We start from the raw sequence: 22163 nt of genomic DNA, 5'->3' as shown, positions 1-22163 counted from the left end.
CAAGAGCAACTTTAAAAAAAGGAAGTACATTTACCTTTAGTACATTGACCAATTCAAGTACGGTATTGCAGGTAGGTAATGTCGAAGGGTTAAAAAAATGCATGCAAATCTTAAAAATTGTCAATGATTCGACAATTAAAAATAAAACAGGAATGGTTTTAAAGCGTAATTTTTCCGACAAAATTTAAAAAAGTTCCGTCAAATAATATTTCTTTTGTTTCTCGATTTTTTCCCCAGAATAACGGACACAGCAGTTGCACTAGAGCGTAGCAATGTATTAAAAATCATGCGTTCCAAGAGACAAACTAATGGAAGTATGTTTCAGTGAAGTACGAGAAACGTAACCGTTACCATTACATAAATATTACGTAGCGCAGGGAAATGCGAGTGCCATGCGGTATGAATGAACAAGCATGAATATATATTTAACATGAATGAGCTTACACGTGGAGTGATAAGTGTTTCAATCGGACGAATCAGATGAAATTGAATTTTGAATGATTTTAAATGTTAAATAAATGTTGAATAATATATTATCGAAATTTCGTTCCTTTAACTTTCAACAAACTTTTAAAAGTACGATCTTCTAAAATGGCTCCATTATTTTGCCATGTATCTTAGATAGCATGAATCAAATATAATTATTCAAAAATTAATTAGTTAATGTTAATACTAAAAATACCAGATATTTTCATTTCACATTTTTTGAAAGATATTTTATATCTTAAAAATAATTTGGAGTGACAATCTGCTATTATTTTAAACAAAAATATACCATCGTGAATTTACAAAATTTCCATGGAGAAATTACAAATTGGTTTATTTCAATCACTCTGGTGGTTATACTCCGTCGTAAAGTGATCAGAGATTAATTCTCTGTTACAAAAGATGAGACAGACAGACTTCCTTAATTCCTTCATCACTATTTCGTTAACCGTATTATAAAATTCATGACGATGAATCCCCTGGCTGAATAAGTCTCAATTGCTACAAGTAACTGCTAGTTTCACCCGAACGAGTGGAAAATCGTCAAAAGAGGAAAAGAAAGTCAGAGGGAAGTAAAAACACGAATTAAATGGTAAAACAAAGAAGAGAAAGGAAGAGGAAAAAGAAAAAAATGAAGACGGTAAGACGAAGATCCTAATCTTAAGTCACGCGATCGCTTACCATTGCAAATTCCCTTGGCAGCGGATTTTCAAAGCTCTCTTGCATTTACCCGAGGCCAGGGTAATTTCGGCCAGGGCAGAGAAATAGGAGACGGGAAACGAAATAAGCAGGATAAGCGGAAGGGAAGCGAGACGACGAAGAAATATGAGACGCTGTAGGAGGAAACAGACAAACGGAAACGAAGCGGAAAAAATGGAGGAGCAAAGTGTATCCGAAGAAGCAGCAACGAAAAAATACATCGCGTTTATCGAAGAAGGACAGTTTATCATCTGCGATGAAATGAAATAACAAGTAAACGTTGGAAAAGCGGTGTAAAAAGCGGAATAAAGGTATGAGAACATGGAAATATTCCTAGTTGCTCGTGAAAACTGGTGGGAAACAATTGATCCAAACGATAATTCGTATGGATGAGATGAAATAAACGAAATTTAATTTAAAAAATAGAGAAGTACATATACAGATTTTTTACATATCGATATATTTTATTAAAAAGATATTTGTTCGATAATGGGAGTAGCGTGATGTTTTGTACAACGGGCGATGAAGCGACTCGTCTACAAAAAAAAAAAAATAAAATAAAATAAAATAAAATCGTTTTCAACGGAGGACATAGAAAATTAAACGGAAGCGAAGGAATAAAAATTCATGGAAAACAATAGGCTATTGAATGTTCGAACTGAGCAACACCTAGCAGCGTCCACTGAGACGAAGAAGCGAAGTTTTGAAGTAGGAAAATTAAACGAGAGATGAGACGGCGATAGGAAATGAAGGAGAATGATGTCGAAGATAAAACGAAATGAAAATAACCGTTCCTCGTAGTTTGATAATAAAACGAGAAAGAAAGATCTTTATAATGCGATGATTTTATCTGAAACTCGTCGAAACACAGGAAGATACGCGAATGGAAAAATATTGAAAAAGAAAAAAAAAAGACGAGCTTCAAACATTTATCGAAAAAGAAAATATAGAAATACGCTCGAAATTCGATCAGTTTCAGTAATCATTCCAAAAATACGAAATAGAAAGAAAGAAGCTGTTGCATAAAAGTTCCGAAAGAAATGGTAACAGCTATCGTAATATTGGTAATAAATTAGTACGAAAAAATTATCTATAATAGAAATAATGGCCTAAAAGAAGTTATTGAAACGCTTAAACAAAGGTGACAAAGGGATTTCTGTAAGATATTTTATTTATTATTCATTTATATTTTTAATTTCATTGTTTACTGATTATTATTATCTTTTAATATGCTCTAAACGAATAAGATTATCTATTTATAAGTATTACTTAATAATTAACTAAAATTAATTAATATTATTTAATCAAGCATTATTATAATTTATTTATTGAAGCTATCACTATATTTTATTAAATGAAGTGAAGTTTGAGGACAAATATACTTTATTTTTAAATATTTATTTCTACATAAAATAAAAGTACTTTACCCTTAATGAAACAACTTTATTAATTAAAAAAGAAAAGAAATGTAACATAAAAATGAAACGTTTGTAGCTAATTCTGTAATGAACTGGTTAACGGCAGGCAAATAACTTCATGAAACCTATACTTTATGTAATGTTTCATGACATAAAGTGAAAATAATTTGGATTACCTCCATTTTGCGAATCAAGTTGAATTTTTATATCACCGAATGAGATACATGCTATAATATTAAAAGTTCCTAACGAGCACACGGTACTAGTCGTCACTGAAATTTTACAGCTTAGCATTTCGTCCGCTTATAAGGTTTAAACTTGATTAATTATAAAAATGTAAACCTCGCTGAAGATTATTTTCAAACGGATTATTTAAAATATATAGCTAAAGATTATATAGCTGAAACGTATAGTCATTTTCAAATATATTGACATGTCATTCCTATAATAATTCCTGTACACTGCGACGAAGATTTGCTTTAAGATAGTAATTAATAGAGATTTATAAACAAAAAAAAAGCTTCTAAATTTAAAAGTCAAAATAACACATGAAAACTATTGGCCGATTGTATCAAGCAATGTATCAAATTAACAGCCAATTATGAAATATCAAATAAGATAAATAAAACAGAAAACTGAAACTAGTAAATACTTATAATTGGCAAAGTGAATTTATGACAAAATGTTTCGTGTATTAAATTTGCTTCATAGAACAGCTGGGGATGGACTTCTTATAACTTGTAACGAAGTTTCCGGAGGAAAGTGTCGTCGTCGTGGTTACGTGTCGCTTTTCATTTTGAAGTTACAGGGCCAGCATAATACACTCTTAACGTTAAAGCTGGAACTCTGATTATAAACTAACTTTAGCACGATCGGTTGTGTTAACGTTAATGTCAGTTGTATGATTGTGATATCGTAGTCACATTGTAAACGATAGTCGTAAATCCGGTCATTATTCCATGCTCTCCTACTGATTCCTAGTTATATGACGCGAAATTCAACTCATTAGTGGTAACGAGGTTTCAATTTCAGTCCCCTGGTGTCCTTTAATAACGAAGATGACAGAAACTCGAATAAATTACAACAAGCAATCCGAGTTTCTAACAAACCCGATGAAATTCTTCCTAAGAAAAGTGTACAAGATAATAGTTAGAATGAAGAGTTCAGGATGCCGATAGCAATATTTTCAACCTATTAACTATTTTTTATAACACATATGTATGGTATCAGCCAAAATTTTGGAATCACTCCATCAATTAAATTTTTGTTGAATCTCTTGCCAATTTTATTAATGCTAGGGATATCAATAGGAATTTTTAAGCGTGGATGCGAAATAAACTTAAAATCAAACCTTCTTTGCTTTGAATATTCATAACCCTTGCAACTTGTAAAATAGGGTATCGACTTTAATGCATTTTTAACTGCGTACTAAACCAAATAACATAGTACCTAATATAGAGTAATAAAATAATAAAAAATAAAATAGGAGAAACCAAGTCAATGGCCAATTTTAGACGAGATAGAATGGACACGGAAATTAGTATTACTACAAGATAGAAACCCAGAGAATGAAATTCTGTGTACTCTTGCCGTTCCCTGTTGCAAATTTTATGAAGCAGTCGAGATTTCGTGCCACTAACCGGAAATTCAGCAGACTAAATTCTGTCAGGAGAACGAATTAGCTAGCAGTGGGATTATACGAGCAATCACAAATCGTCCTTGCAAAATTAACCTTAGAAGTTACCAACCAGATGGTCCCAGGCTTTTGGCTCTCGTGCAGTTGGCCTCGAATGCAGTTACAAAATTTACTATCACACCAGTCACTTTCCAAAAATATACGTACTTTACCAGCAAGTCCTCGTGTTTTACAACGGAGCGTCAAACATTTCAAAATGTCAGTCACTTATTAATAGATTAATTTTTCAGATAATCTTGGTGCTATTGAAACTGCCGAAGATGAAAGTTAGCTTTGTATTCCAAGTTGATTTGCAAAATAAATATATAAAGCGATAATAAAGATAATACTGAAAATGAGATATATTTTATACTCGATGCTGGACATTTCTTAACTGTTCCTTTTTTATTTTTATTGTAAAAATAAAATACAGATGCATTAGTGTTACAATTAGAACTACCTATAACACGAGTGTAAGTAATAAAAAATTCAGGAAGGAAGGTGCGAAAAGAAAATCAAACTTTTATTTCAATCAATAATAGACAAAATACAGACAGCAAGGAGACAAATGCATTGGCTAACAAGTCGAAAATCCAAATTAAGCATAGAAAATAAATTAAAAGTATACAAAACGATCATAAAACCAATCTGGACGTACGGAATACCACTATGGAGAACAGCAGCAATGAGCCATATAACCAAAATAGAGACAATGCAAGCTAAAATTCTTAGAACAATAGTAAACGCCCTATGGTACGTTAGAAACGAGGACATTCGGAAAGACCTGGGAATACCAACGGTCAAAGAGGAGATTAGCAGATGCGCAAGAAGATACGAGAAAGAATAGCAACGCACCCGAACCGGCTGGCAGCGGAAATTCTACCAAATGTCCAAATTGAACAAATTGTGAATGTGAAATATTAAATAAAAAAAAAAAACTTTTATTTCGGTTGTTTCCCACAAAATACATCAAAAATAATTCTATACAATTTCTATAAGAATTAGATTAAATTTATGGAACGATAAATTATATTCTTTCATTCATTATTTTCTTTTGCGAAATTTCCAACTAGTACGTTACCTTACAACATTATGTAACTCAAAAATTACGTATTCGTATGTCCACGTTCTGAAAATATGATATTTGTCTGCCTGTCATTTCACTATTGTATGTTATTAGTAGACCACTAGAAAAATATCAAATGATTTATTTGTAACAATTATTAATTCCCCGATTTTAAATTGAACTAAATATTACTATGATCTTTTTCTCTTGTAAATAAACAACATTCTGTTTACGGAAGGATACGGAAGGATAAAAACAGACGAAAGCATCAAGAAAGTAGATGAAAGACGTAAAGAAAAGGTAGCTATCAGTAGTGAAAGATACATATCCACCAATTACACGAAAAGCAAGTGGATTCGATTTAAACACAAAGGATCGCCATTGCATCTTGCGTTTCATTTATTTTAACTCGAGTTACTTCGCGGCAGTTCTATCTAAGTACTTGTTCGTGAAATTCTCGTTTAGCCGTTTCCTGTGTACAGTAAATACTTTCAGATAAAAGCTCACTCTGATAAACTTCGATTAAGTTCAACCCCTGATACCCTCAATGCGGTTTGGCGTCCAGATAATTAAGGATTATAATAGGATGTCATTAAAATACCAGAAGATTAAACATTTGCCCAATGAACTTTTTATCTGTGTTCTAAAAGTAATAGTATTATCTTAATTCTTAACTACCCTCTCTGATATTCTTTAACATTTATCATTCATATCTTTATTATTTGTTATCAAGGAGATTTTAAATATATGTAAATTGCACAGCAACCAGGATGAATACAAAGGATTCCTATAAAACGCAAGTCGACTTATTGGAAATGCTCTGGTCGTATCCTAAATGGCGTAATCAAGAGCTTCTAGATCCCAAGGGCTCTTTTACAGCACTTTCCTGAAGAGACACTGTGAGCCAAGATTGAAAACCTTAGTCATGACGTATAGATGAAGTTTGCTCGTACGTTGCCTAGTTCAATTTTCGTTTCATCAGAGACTCCGACCCTTTGTACTCCACTGATAACGATACAAGATTGATAATGTGAAAATTGCTTTTTATATCGTTACCATCGATCAAAAATTGAGAAACGAATAAATACGTTACCGTATAAAAAATTTACAAATATTTATAATCATTTACTTTTTCAAAGTAAAGTTTGATTTTAAAAAATTTCAGTTCAAAAGCGTGCCAAAGTTGATGATCAGTTGTAGCATTCAAATTTTTTAAGAGCAAAAAGTTAATGGTATATGGTGTTTTTATAAAGATATATCTACTTAGATACGTTTTGCTAAGAAAAGCACGTAAAGTATAAAATGGAGAACTAAAGTGATGTCTTTGTATACTTAGTAATAACGTTGTTAACAGCGAAATAATCTCAGAGTAATATTTTTATATTTTTCGTTTCTATCAGGAACGGAATGATGGTAAAATTAAATAAAAATCGTGTTAATTATCCATGAGCGTCGCTTTCGCTCTCGTAGTGTAAAATATCCAGGCTCGAACGATAGGAGACAGATCACTGTGTGCACAAGAGGAATATAATTAAACACGTGACAACGGCACATGATGCTGCGACCACGTTTATGCGAACGTCCGGCGTTGACTTTTGCCGATAAACGCGCGTCGACACAAAGTAAAACGTGGCTCATCGTGGCTGACAAACGTGACATGGTCCTCGTCACAAAGCGCGGACCATTAGCGTAAATCCAGATTTAATAGGCTGAGGGAACAATAATGAGTACTCGCCGGACTCCTGTTACGCAGGAATATGTATTATTCATGTATTCATGGTAGCCTAGAAAATCCATTGGCAAATGGACGACGTCGCTCGATTATATTCAAGATACGTTTTTTTTCATGAACAAAGAAAAATTCATGATCCGATAACTCTAAGGTTATTGCACTTACAAGATTAATTCATAAATTTCAGCTTAACGCGTTTTTGAAAATTCTCCATTAAAATTTAATTAACATGAATGCTATTATTAATCGTAAAATTACTAAAGTAATATGAAATTACTAATTAATAAAAGTTTTATAATTATATTGCATCCTCTCAAACATAAACAGGTGTCTGACTACTTGAAAGCAATTCACCTATATCATAGCAATTTTCTAAGATTGCACGGTCACAGCCATTATTCTTCGCATAAAATATACGCGTTTATTTTTATCCTTACTTAACTTCCTGTACGACAGCGTTATGATTCTTTGATGTATCGTTCTCATGTCGTTAATCGATATCCATTAAGATGAGAGTTCGTGGAACCGATGCGGGCAGAGAACGCGGCGGTCCGAGCAGGAAAGGCCGACGTGGAACAGATTAAAGGTGCACCGACTTGTAATTCTTGCTCGATTTCCTATCTAGGCCACAGTCTTTGACATTTAAAGAAATAATCGCGATAAGTCCGACAGGAGCGCACTTTTCTGCTCCCCTCTTTGAACGATTCGTTTTACATTTAATAATATGAAATATTTAATTCCTTTATTCTAGAAACAATTAAGCAATCACAAATATTAAAGAATTCTTCGAGGACGAATACAATGTTGGAAATGAAACAAGCAACTATATTTAACGTTGTTCCATTACTGTGGAATTTTTATCTCAAAATAATATTTCTCTCCTTGAAAGACAGACGAACGTAAGATAACTTTTAAGATTTAATTATGTTTGAACGTGTCTCTAGACCCAGACAAACCTAAGCCTTTCTGTTTTTCAATGACAATTGTATTCTAAACAAGCCATTTCAAATCTTGCTTCCAATTAAAAGATCAACAAATATGGATTTATCACTTTCTCTCGTGCGACCCTTATATTAAATAGTTCACACTGTTACATCTGTAACTGAAACAATTATTCCAATCTTCCCAAGAAGCGAAGAGCAAAAACTTATGAAAATTCAATTGCTCGGTTTTAGTCGGCACTGAAAACGTTGGGTGCTAAGCTGAGGAATGGAGGGAACGTGGCAGTGGGAGCAGCGAAAGCACTGCCATATCATTCTGCTCAACCCTTTGTCGTACGTAAAAGAGAACCCGGAACAGGCTGCAGGTGAGTTCTTCTACATCAGCAGATTTTTTGCTCGACCTAGCCTCCTCACGGATATCTCTCGGTTGAAGTCACTCGAAGGAGAAAAGGACGATTCTCAAAAGAACCCCGTTTTAGCGGCAAGGACGCGATTATGCCTTTTTATATCTTCGGAACCCCTAACGTCGTACCGCGACTAACGTTCAGGGGACGTTTGAAAAGAGATCCTCCGGTAGCCCTCGAACTGCATTATCAATACGAATATCCGGAGTTCATGAGAAAAAGACTCCTCTGCCTCAACTTATTTTCCTTGTTCGCGTGTCCATTCGTTTCGTTTATCGTATCGTTCTATCACTGTACAAATTTGATTTTTATCGTCGCTGAAGAAAATTGTCCTGACAAAATTTTACTTTGGTTTAAGTTATCTCGAAATAATCGTTTCTAATGATTTACGGACTTCTGTTCCATGAAATGATGTAATCCGTGAAATTAAATTAGTAGTTAAATATTGTATATTTAATCTTTTAATAAAATTAAAAGAAAGGTGAATATTTTAATTTTATTGCGAGAAAATACAACCAACCAAACGGAATATCACTCGAATCTCCTCAAAAATACTACGGTTAATTTGAACAACAATTTGATAGGGATATGAACACGTTTTTTAGATGAACGAAAGCGGCTACAAGGTAGTCTCTGCAAGGAAGAAGACACCCTGAAGAAGAGGAGTCGCGTGCCGGGTCTGTAGCGCTCGGTAAAGAGAAGAAGGGCCCCCCGAGCATCATCAGAAAGGAGAAGGGGTCGTCATGGGCCCGGCACACCAAATCGTACCCCACTGAGCGATGCAAGTAGTTAGGGCCGGGGCCCTGCTAGTGAGCATGTGGCTCACTAGAGAATGAAGAAGCAAAACGTCCGGACCCTATCGTTGATCGTCTTCACGTTCACCTACCTCCTCGTCGGCGCTGCAATCTTCGACGTTCTCGAGTCCGAGACGGAGAAACGACGCAAGGAAGCATTGGACGGTACATTTCTTGTCGATAGATATAGATTAAAGAAGACAACGATTGAACCTTTTTATAAGAAATATTTTCTATTTGGAATATTTTTTTATTGAAATATTTGTTCTATTGGAACATTTGTTCTATTGGAATATTTGTTCTACTGGAATATTTATTCTACTGGAATATTTGTTCTCTATGGAATATCCTGTGAATTCGATAAATTCATCGATGTTAGAATCCTTTTGTTGGTGAAATTTTAGTAACATCGATGAATAAAAGAAAAACTCTAAAAGCTTTGTCAATTGAATAATGACGGTGATTATTAATTATTAGATGATGAAACGAAAGGTTTCCTATATATAATTCCTACATAATTATATATTCATATATATATTCCTATATTTCCTATATTCATCATTCGAGGCAAATAAGATTTACTTCTTTGGAATTGTCTAATTAACTACGTTCGCCGTGAGTTACATAATATGCGAAGTAATATAATTTATATTTTGAATTGTATTTTTATATTCGTATCTATCGTAAATGTTTTATAGGTAAATGAGGTAATCGGTCCGGTTTTAAAATTGTATGATCTATCAATGTGTAGACTTAGGAATCGTAGCAAGGAACTTGGTGGAATAATTGATACGACATCTAAATTATGTTATTGCAAGCTTTGACGCAATAATACTATAATTTAATTTTATTAAATATTTGTAATCTTTGATTCATTAGGAAATAAAAGGAAAGTAGCGACGTTTTTGAAAGTTTCATGACTCAAACTGGATTCTGTTACATTCAGGAAGTTTAGATTAGATCAGATGCTTAAAATGTAATTTTATTTAAAGTATCGACTTTCCGTCGCTTTACATAAATAAAATAAACTTCCCAATTGTTTCTCTGTCATTTGTTCGTATTTCATACTGTTAATCTCGAATTCCGAATTTGGAAATTTGCAAAGTAACTTATAATTTTCATGGAACTATAATTAAAAAATTCGTTTAAGGTACATAATTATAACTATAATCTGTAATCTACTAACTAACTATAACTATATTAAAAAATATTGAATATTAGAGAGAAATATGTCATACGTATGCAAATATACATGTAAGTATTAATAAAAACAACTTGATGCAATTAAGAAGTGCAACACGTAATAAAATGTGAAGAAATATATATTTTCCATCTTTTGTTGACAGACATTGAAAAGATGGTTATACGCAAGTACAATATAAGCGAGGACGACTTCAAGATCATGGAAACAGTGGTGCTGAAGACGGAACCTCATAAAGCTGGTCAGCAGTGGAAATTCGCCGGAGCGTTTTATTATGCGATCACGGTCCTCACCACTATCGGTATGTTTTAATTAATTACATTTCTCTAAAATACTATCTAGAATGATCTAATGGATGTATCCTGACATATTCATTCCAAAAATCTTGTCTGATTTAGAACATATCCTCCTTGAACAACTATTTCATGCAATGAATCATTAACCCTTCCGCTACTAAAATATAAAACAATCATTTATTAAAAGTGTATGTTATATGTTCTCTGGAACATAGAATCATTTTTATTTTCATTTCTATGTGTTATACTATATATAATACAATTAATATTAACAAACAGTAATAATAGAAATAAAGAATAAAATTATAGAAACTGTTTTAATACGCATCGTCATCAACAAAAATTGCTTTGATTTGCACGCAAAAAATATTTCCAATATCAGCGATGTTGTAACAAAAGGGTTAACTGCATCAGGTCCCCTGTCAAAATAAATATTTCAAAAAATTGGATATTCATTAACGTCAAATGCATTCTGATTTCGTTCCATTACAATGTATTTCGTTTGAAACATTTGCTCTTTGATATTTCATTTTTACTACTACATATGCCGAGCAAATTCGTTTATTACATTTATCGAATTATACTGTGTATTTATCCATTGATTTTTAGGTTACGGACATTCGACGCCGAACACCATTAGCGGCAAGCTGTTCACGATGTTCTACGCGATCGTCGGTATCCCGTTAGGACTCGTAATGTTCCAGAGCATAGGAGAGCGTCTGAATAAATTCTCATCCGTCGTAATACGGAACGTAAAGAAGCTTCTTAACTGTAAGGATGTCCAGGTAAAACTATAAACACCACCTGCTCTTGCATACTTCATGTCGAGAACAATCGATACAAAAGATCGTTCCAGCCTGATGCCATTGGATTCAAAATTTAGATGCTGGAATAGGTGATATTCCATAGAGGAACGAAAAATGCTACTATTGGTGTCGATCGTTTAATTTTACAATAAAATTATATATATCAAAATAATTTTAACTTCCCATAAACTTTCCAAGATATATTTTTTAATTCCTCAATATACAATTGTTTTCTGAAATTTGCAAGTTTCGTTACTACAATTTATCTCGCTACAAAATTTTCTTTTTCTATTCAAAAGAGAACAAATTTAATTTAATTGTACCAGTCGAATGCTTTTACGATACAATTACCTATAATAAAATCAATATCGATATTACTGAAACATAGTTTCCTGCCAATCCTAATGCTCATTATAACTTAGTCAAGAAAAAGAAATTCAATCTGATTCGATTATAAAATATTCTTCTTCGCAACAACAAAGTTTCATAATAATAAATCAGACTACTGCGAACGTAAGCTGCTGATAAGAGTATCTTACAATTAGAGCGAAATTAATAAAGTACTATGAAACGTTTCGACGCAGTTAAAACGGCCGTTTATCTGAGAACGAGTAAAGCAATAGCGAAAATTGTGTAATTTTCAGGCCTCAGAAATTAATCTTATCTGCGTGGTGACGACCTTATCTTGCTTAACGATTGCGGGAGGTGCCGCGGCGTTCTCTCGGTACGAAGGGTGGTCATATTTCGACTCCATCTACTATTGTTTCATCACCCTGACAACCATTGGCTTCGGCGACATGGTCGCGCTACAAAAGGATAATGCGCTGAACAACAAGCCTGAGTACGTGATGTTCGCCTTGATATTCATTTTATTCGGCTTAGCCATCGTTGCCGCCTCCCTCAATTTATTGGTGCTGAGATTTGTCACAATGAATACGGAGGACGAAAGGCGAGACGAGGCCGAGGCTCTACAGGTAAGGAAACATCGCACCAGCTTTTACGTCGTCCATCAAAGTATTGATCTTTTAGAAAATATTTTAGATCCGGGAAAATATCTCCGTCGTTTTCTCATAATAACTTGAAACACTTTTTTAATGATTAATTGATTCTTTTTCCCTGCTTTTGATCATTAAATTCATCGGATCATTTTCCAATAGTAGTTCGATATATATTTTTTTAAATGAATAAATAATTTATTTTCTGTCGCATTCCTCTTTAATAATCTGTGTAAAAATAGTTATTTTTGCATGAAGCACAAAATTAATAATTGAAATATGATAAAACGGAAGAACGTGTTCCTTAATCCTTTTATATGCAAAGTTATGCGAAAGATACGTTCGATGTGAATGAAATCTAGTAATTTAAAATCGACACGGTATAATATCTGCTTCTTGTGTCCTTGATAAAGAAATTTTAGTAACCCTCTGCGGACTGTATTCGTCGAGTAATACTTTATTAAACAAAATGCAATTTTCTTTCGTTGTTGATAAAGAATAGACATGTCATTTTGTCTTTTAAACGTTCGATGCAAAGTAAATGTGGTAAAACTTGAATTTTTAATTTGGTTGCATAAAACAACAATCCCGATATACGACGAGAGCATAATGTACAAAAATGAAACAGATTAAAATTTTGTTTACTTAATCTTTTGCATTAAAACATCGAGTCCGTAGCAAGGCTTATAATCTGAGTTCAATGAAGTCAAACCGTATCTGTTACAAAATGTAGTTTGAACTATAACTTCAAATTATACAACTTATAGACAGAAAATTACGTACAATATTTCAATATTATTACATATACATACGTATCAGCCTCTCAAAAGTAGAACTTATCAACTCAATTTTTATCAATTTGTCAATTTCATTATGTAAATACGTTATGACAAATTACATTACGATTAATGTTCAATTCTCAAAACACAAATTTCTTACTCCCATAAATAATAGCAAATTCCAAAACAAATTTAAAAAATACTGTTTGCAACATCGTCACTTTTCTCTGTATTTCAATTTATGGAGTTGATCACTGTGGCTTCCGAATGGCTCATATAAGATTTGTCATTGTCTCATTGAAAGAAAGAAACCTGTTATAGGAACGAATATTTATTTATATTTCTCAGTTTCCATTTCTGCGTTTCTCTTTAACTCAATATCCAACTAAAAGCAATATTTGTTCGAACGTTTCACCACTTACGACGTATCCATAATAAGAACGCCATGATATTTTCGAACGACCAAGTAATACATGGCGTTTTAACGGTTACACGTGACGCCGGACCGCAAAGGGTTGGTACCCAACCTCCGCGTACTTTGAACCCCGCCAGCTATACCAAATCAATACAAGAAAAGCATCCAACAAAATGCCTCATTCCACTCTCTCAACCTCCCTTTCCCAAAAGCAAACCTAACCCAGTCGAAATCCACGCGAACACGTTTCGATGGTAGAATTCGCCGAATCAACAACCGAACGTGTTCGCGGCATAACGATTCCGGATGATGACAGAGACACAAAAAAGAAAATTGTTATGACGCAGGCTGCGCAAGGAGCAGTGCGCCTGGAGGGCGACGTAATAACGGCGAACGGCTCGATACTGTCGGGCCAAGTAGGCAACCACGGTGACACGATATCGCTGGACGACGAGACGTCGGTCTGCAGCTGCTGCTGCAGCGGTTTTCAGAAGAAACGGCGGAGACCACGGTTCACGGTTCGTCGCTCGCCCGGTAAGATCTCACATCTGCTGCCGATGCAGCAGCTGCCGTTGAATATACGCAGTGACCTACACCCGCCACCGTTGACGCCGTTGTTGCAACTACCGCCGTTGCATCAACATCGAGCCAGCATCTGACGACCATCAACCTCTGTCAGTACGTTATCTCAACAACAACTGCCGCGACGGGTGTCTGTCTGAGACTCTTCCCCTCGTGCAACAAAAGGGGACAGATCATACGCAGGGGAATGAGATAGAGAGAAAGAAAGAGCTTTTACCGGTGACCGCTTCAACGAATTTAATCCTAGGAATCGGTCTCGCCGCCTCGCCGTTTTGAACATCGCGGGAACCATACCATAAATAGGATGAATTGGGGAAAGTTAAGCTGTTTAGCTATTGGATGAATCGTATTTTATGGTATATCAAGTTGTTTGAAAGGATCGTAGATAATGGAGATTGAAAAAAAGTTGAGAGGCAATGTATTTTCAGAGATAATACTTTTTCAATTAGATTTTCTTTTGCGCATGGCTCGTTTCTTTCGATAACTTTTCGTCATGTATAGAATAGTATAGGATTCGAGTTGTTCAGTATGAATTTCTTTCGAAACTTTACAAATATTCAACTTTTCGTCAATGAAAAAATTAGGTAGAAACGAGAATAAATGATTGCGAAATCGTGTTATGTACATTGATAGAAAGATTAAAATTTAATGTTGAAACTAGCCTTCAGTATCGTCTTGTTATAAAATGAAACCATATTAATTAATGAATTACAGCCTTTTTTTCAAATCAGGTATTTGCCTTTGAAGTATCGAAGTTAAGTATTGAAATACTTGGCAGAAGTTTATGGTGGCTAATGTGTTCTTCCGATTCCATTAAATATAATACAAATTATGTATGTATATCCATTATCAAAAACGCTACGAACTTTCAAAACAACCTAATATTTGGATTGAAAAGAATAAGTAGGTGATTGTTAAATAATATTTTTTGAATTCAATCGATGTGATATTACGTTTGATTAATTTTAATGTAGGATAAAAATGTTGAAATTGTATTTTAGAAAATTATCTATCGGTAGGAGGCGAAAATAAAATATGTACCTTAGATTTGATTTTCTGTCCAAGGTATTGAGACAAAGATTTTGATAATACTTCTCATAAGATTCTATATACAATACTTTACTAATGGTATGGTTATTGCGAAATTGCCGCAAAGATGACGAAATTCTAGTCAGTCATTTTTCAATTAATTGAAACTAACGATATTGGAATACGTAGCATAAGAAAATGATTATTATTAGAAAAATTGGTGATTTCGTGAAAGAACCTGTTTCCTTGAAACTTGAAATGAAAGTTTCAAAAAAATAATTTTGAAAGATCAGCAATTGAATAAAAATTTATTTTAAAAAATCGCAAGCTAATTGTATTCCCTCGAGGACGGAATTCAAGTGCTTCCTATTATGTCTATGTTCTTCCACTATTTTAACAATCACGTGTTTTTCTCGCAAGCTCGGCAGAGATATATTTCCTACACTACAAAATTGTTAATAATACGAAGTTCTTCCATTGAGTTATTTCTATGCAAAAAGAAAGAAGACAGAATCTCGTCACGAATGCGTTCAGGCGGTGAATTGATTCTCAGAAGCAAGTGTTGTGCATGTACAAAGAAAAAAAAACGGGATGTGCGAGTGATTATGTGTTCCATAGCCAAGAAGCATTAACAAACAAACCAAAAAAACGAAAACAAAAAAAAGAACAAAAAAACAAAAAAATAAGCACGTGAGAGAGGGACAGAAAAGAAGAAAGAAGAAACTATATATATCTGCGTTCACACTGCTACAAGGAAGAAAAAGAGAAATATATATTATGAACAAAATATATACACACCAAAAGACATATACACAGAATAAACACGACTTTTTTCATTAAGAAGGCATTTTACAATTTGTATATAATGAACTATAGATATTACACGTACGAATCTAGGTGTACGGAATTATGGCGTTTCGATCTTACGATGTGTATAAGTACATACTTGCGAAATAACATTATATTATTTATCATGAGTGCGCGGATACATGACAAAAATCCCATTCTCGATTTTCCATTTAAACTACCGTTTAATTAAATGATCCAGATCGTTGAATGATCGTGGCCGTAAACTACGTAGAACTCTAGCTACTGTAGATCTCGTCACGCACGGATGCTCGATCGGGAGAAATTAAATTTAAACCAAAATAAATAAATAACATATATATATACATACATACATACATACACACATACATACATATATACATACATACATACATATATATGTATGTGTATATATATATATATATACACACATATTATCTAACGAAGATAACCAATCCAAAAAGCCGTAGAACACGAGGATTAAATATCGTCCCTTGATCTTTATTGGTTACAGTTTACCTACGAAAAGTCAATCCATCGAGACACGAAGCACGTATTTCCGAATAGATAAACGCGTCATACTATAGTCGAACACGAGCGGAACAATTCTCTTGCCTTTTATCGACAAGTAGAACGTATTCGAGTATTTTTAAGACGTACACACTGGATTGCACACACACGCGTAGCGTAAGTAGTGAAACTTCGTTTGCCCTCGCTCGGTCTACCGAGTGAATTTCAAAACGGCCGGCAAAAAGGAACCCAATGTGACAGGCACTTTTAAAGGACGTTCTTTATTTTCATCCGTACACTTCGTTTCATTCTATCGTTCCTTTAGTTGTCGTATCGCGTCACTTTCGTTACGTATCGAGGCGCAAGTTCTTCGTCAACCCTTAAACTCATACTAGATTTATCAACCCTTCAAACGCTACAAGAATAAATAACACGCGATATCATTTCCTTTCTAAGAGAATCACAAACATACTATGTGGAATGACGTTCCATGGAACGCTGTAAAATTTGCAGAAAAATTACTTTATTTTGTGATAAGAGGGTTGAAAAAATTATGCCGTTTCAACTCTCTTCGATATTTATTATCTCACATCCAACGGATATATCCTTTCGAAATCGACGTACTTAAATCATACTAACAGTTCATAAGTTATAACGTGTTTACGAAGCTTAGGGGTTAAAGAAAACGATGAACCGTAATTGAGGCTAAAAGCGTCAATGACCACGTAACCGGAAGTACACGCGATTCAACGAATCAATCATAATTATTAAATGTTTTGTTTAACCACGTGCATCCCAAACTTATCGACAACAGTTGTGTTTAAAAGAGGTGACGAGAAAAAACTCGATGAATCGATACACTTGCTGTGTCTTCGCTAACACTCGCTACGACAGAACGAACAAACGAATTCCATTTGTAACATACTAGGGTAGGAACAAACAATGATCACGTCGATTGGAATAAGAGTTCGCACGATTCATTTAAAAAAGCAAACGCGAACATGTGAGCATCATATGGAAACGAATTTGAAAAATCTTATGGATGAAAGTCTCATTTCACATTCTTTCGATCGAGGAGAATTTCATTTTGTACACTCCTCCCAACCAAAGAAAATGATTTTTGATCGTTTACACTAATTAGCAGTAAAGAACGGTAGCCTTTTCGGAATTATAAATACCAATTACTGACCTCTCTCCCTCTGGCCCCGAATCTAAGGTCATTCATCAACCCCCCCCCCCCCACACTTTCCTTTCATCCAATTATCATTAAATTAGAAATTTATTACATAAACGTTTAAAATGAAATATTCCCCAGCGAGAATAAAGTTTCTAATAATCAGATATACATTTTTTTATTCTCAAATGGACGTTATAGCGTGTTAAGATAATACAAGGATCATATAGACTTTCATATAATATTATACTTTATACTTGTAGCAAGATTTCATAAAAAATAAGTGAGCTTGTATTAACCCTTTAACCCTTCGAGTCTGTAGCAAGGTTACGAATATTTATTTCGTCTTTATCGTTGATTTTTAGTGTTGTAAAAGACATGTTTACGATACATAATGGAAACGCTTATGCAAGAAAAAGAGAAAGGAGAACATTCGTTTAACGATAAATACCGACAGTTTGTCACTAAATTAATAAGTAATATTGCATATCTGTCTGTTTCACGCCTTAACTTGTGGCGATCATGACGAGAACAGTTAGAATGTAAAAAGTGTGCCGAAGGTAGCTGATTATTGAATTAAACAATAACAAAATGGCAAGAAGGATAAAAAATACATTCTGTTTGCCATTAATAGATAAATATCGATGAAGGACAGACGAGTATGGAAAGAGCTTGTTTATATTACCGATCGATTTTGAGTGGCTTACTAGAAAACGTGTACTGGTATAATTAACGAAAAAAAAAGAAGAGGAAACACAAAAAAAATTAATCAATCCAAAATGTTCCCACAAAATGCAAGCTCAAAATATTATAATGTCACGAATTATATTCAAGTGCCATTGTTTTCTTATGCATGTCCGAATCCTTGTATTACTTTGGTAAAATGTATTATTAAAAAGCAAGTAAAGAATGTATTTTAAAGTCGATGAATAACGAGTTCTAGATAGTGTTCATTAACAAAATTTCATTAATAGGCTATAGTCTATAGCATACGATCTGTAATAACATCGGTTTGCCACTTTTTAAGCCTTCAAAATGCTTGAAGAGTTTGCAGGAGGAGTTCCCTTTTTTAATTTGTAAAATTCATCGCATTAATCATAAAGAATAATCAGAAAAGTAAATAGTACATAAACATGTTCTTAGACAACTTTAGTAAATCAACGGTGTCAATACGTCATTCACCTTTTTTTACGTACGATATACAATTTTTGAAGATTACTGCAGTACAAATGGCCATAAACCCAAACAGAATTCACTGATAATTGCAACTCATCGCGAAGGTTTGTCTTCGGCGTGGAACATTCTCTTTTTATCGATTAATCCCTTCTGTGTAAACAGTTAGCTATAAATTTACGTGTTCACAACCCCTGTTGGTTTCGTATCCGACTTGAATACAAAAGAAACTACATTTTCACTGGTAGAACCTAACAGATACGAGTAATTGCAAAACTGACGAAATTTTACTAATGTAAACAATATCTTGCATACGATAGATATCCGGCTCCTCGTTTAAAAAGGGAACTATATATTAATAACTAATTTAAAAAAAACGATTTTCCAAGTGGTAGCTCATACTATGAATCGTTAAAGTGTATCGAAATTTAGGAGATGCGTAGCCGGTGTGAAAAAAGATTATACCGTTCAAAGTCAGACATATGCTTCGTTCAGATCGCGATAGAATATTGCGTTTTCCTATCATCCTTCTCCCATCGATGTTTGATCATTTTAGCTTATTAAAAAAACGAGGTCTTATATCGATATGGTGTGAAATGTATTAAATATGCATAAATTGTCAACGATCTTCGACCAACGCTAGCTTAATTAGTCCCAGTATTGCTGGATAAGCGAAACGACGTTAAGACTTAATCAACAAAAAAAGAACAAAAAAAGAAAAGCGAAGTTTAAAAAATCATCAGTCGTTCTGATCCCTAATAAAGAGAAAAGCGGTTGAGAAATTTTTGCATGGTGTCTGACGTTTTTCGATATATAACGGCTCAAAGAATCACAAAGGTTACTTATCATTTATACCTCTTTAGCATAACGTAGGATTGAATCAATCGAACATTTCAAAAAAAGTTCGTATTATTCGATATGTAGTAAGAGATGAGACGGTGATGTATAGTGTTTAAATGATTTAACACTTGATGATTAACAGACACCATTGTGAAGAAAATGAGAAGAACGCAAGAATTTTCATTCCGCTTGTTTCCCAAATTCGAAGATTCGATCAGTTGAATTAACGTGTTAAGTACGTTGATTGGCTTAAAAATTCAACGAATCATTAATCGGCATTTGAAATTTGAGAATAAAAATTGAAATTAAGAGGACGTGTTATGTGTAGTATTTCAACAATTAATTGAATAGTATGATAAATCCATTTCTTCGATCTCTTTTACATAAAATCCATGGTAGATATACAAAACTTACTTTTTCTGGCCTTTATACCGATATCTTACTCATAAATAAATTTTATTCTTTTTTCATTCGTCAATTATCGAATCTTATAATCATAGCAATGACATGTTCTATTAATTTCAATTTAGTACGAGCGATAAACTCGAACTCTAAAATGCATGTACGTATGATATACACGAATATATTCTGCGGTGCGGCGAGCCCGCAAAATTTCAACTTCCCGCATTTTTAACTTTGTATTAGTAGATAACGAACACGATGATTAATGTTACCTTACACGAATATAAACAATAATATTTGTAATAGCTGTAAATTTACATTACGACAACTTGGAGAGATATGAGATTAAACGAGAAAATTTAGACACACATTCACGCAATTTTTGCTATTATTGTTATAGCATAATGTGTAAGTAAAATAGTTACGAATTTAACAAATTAATTAACAACTAATTAATTAACTATATATGAGCATCGAAATAATACAGTTTTATCGCGGTTTCATTGACAACGCAGATTATAAGCTGCGAGAGAATTAAAAATCGAGCAAAAAAAAAGAAAAAATGAAAAAGAACATTAAAAGCTGAACGCGAGAGAAAAAAAGAACAACAAAATCTGGCGTGTTGTATTTTCGAGGTTCTTTTAATAATTAGTCCTCCTATTAATATTTCGACTATGACTTTATTAATTTTTTCTAATCGTATCATCAAGGAAACTATAGTAAAAAATTTGATATCCAATATGTAGATGCGTCTATCTATTCATAAAATAGTTTGATATTTTTAAGACCGTTAATTTCATCTGTATCCTTCGCCAATTGAATTAAAAAATTAGTTCCTTTCTTTACAAATTTGTACTATATATAAATAACGAATGAGAAATTTTATTAGAAGCGTTCACAATTCGAAGAAGAATACCAAATGCCATCTATGAAAGAAATCAATAAAAAAAATTTCAATAAATTTAAACTCAAAACTCTTTAAGATGTATATAATAATAGGAGGATTAACGAAAGCTTTCTTCAGATCGAATCGTGTTCCAAAGAAATATCTTATTATGCAGATATGCAAGGCTTTCACTTCGGTTTTCATTCTCTCTTAAAATTAATGAAATAAAATATGCGAATCTGTTTATAGAGAAGAAGGAGGAAAAATGCCTGGAAATACTGTCACTTGCGATAATCACGATTTACTTGTAAGATGCGAAACAAGGTCCTCGTTGAAAAAGAAAAAGAGATTACGGAAATAGAAATCCTAATGGCTCGTACGGGTACAATTTTCTCGAAAAAAAAAAATCGAAAGGAAGAAGACCACATATCCCTCGTTTTCATGTATTATAAATAATGCACCGTCGTTGCAAGGATCTTTAGAAGATCTTCCTTCCCTTCCCCATCCGATAAAAAAAAAGTATTGAAAGAAAAGAAAATTAATGTTAAACGAAATAATAAAAAGCAGAACGATCGAAGAGATAATGCGAAGAAAATAAACACGGTAACAGCATGCGTGTGATCGAAATCGATTCCCAAATCTGCCTGCATACACCGCCACGTGTACCGACGTTTAAGTGGATCGTAATTTGTAAATTACTATGGACTTCCTAATTATATGCTGGTATATGATAATACATGTGCTCTGCCACAATAAAGCAGTTTTTTTTATCTAATATGAATGCCGTCATTTTTCTCCCAATATACCTAAAAGAACTTATCTCGATACATTTAAAATACGAATAAAACAAAATAAAGTAAAAAGATACAATTGTCAAAAGATTAACGAAATTGTGCGATTAACGACATTAAAATTTTATATAACCTTTTTATCGTCACCATATAATTTCCATCAATGCATTATTTAAAGAATAACGCAAAATAGATTTTTAATTTAATGCAGAAATATGATATAAAAATATGGTTGTAGATA

At 33.5% G+C, this 22163-nt stretch overlaps 1 protein-coding gene across 1 annotated transcript in view; it reads left to right on the top strand.

Moving 5' to 3' along the window:
- Task6 (TWIK-related acid-sensitive K[+] channel 6) overlaps positions 1-21906 on the top strand; it is a 160958-nt gene extending 139052 nt beyond the window's left edge. Inside the window, exons 2-7 of the mRNA XM_069116607.1 lie at positions 8252-8382; positions 9027-9380; positions 10562-10717; positions 11322-11497; positions 12163-12492; positions 14055-21906. Coding sequence (XP_068972708.1) covers positions 9254-9380; positions 10562-10717; positions 11322-11497; positions 12163-12492; positions 14055-14366 — 1101 coding nt within the window. The 5' untranslated portion in view covers positions 8252-8382; positions 9027-9253 and the 3' untranslated portion in view covers positions 14367-21906. The remainder of the gene's footprint in view (positions 1-8251; positions 8383-9026; positions 9381-10561; positions 10718-11321; positions 11498-12162; positions 12493-14054) is intronic.
- Positions 21907-22163: the final 257 nt, after the last annotated feature.

The sequence above is a fragment of the Bombus flavifrons genome, chromosome 7, assembly GCF_040668555.2.
Source record: "Bombus flavifrons isolate JBK064 chromosome 7, iyBomFlav1_principal, whole genome shotgun sequence".
NCBI classification, from domain to species: Eukaryota; Metazoa; Arthropoda; class Insecta; order Hymenoptera; family Apidae; genus Bombus; species Bombus flavifrons.
The sequence above is the reverse complement of the archived record's forward strand: the minus strand, read 5'-3'. Positions and strand labels throughout refer to the sequence as shown.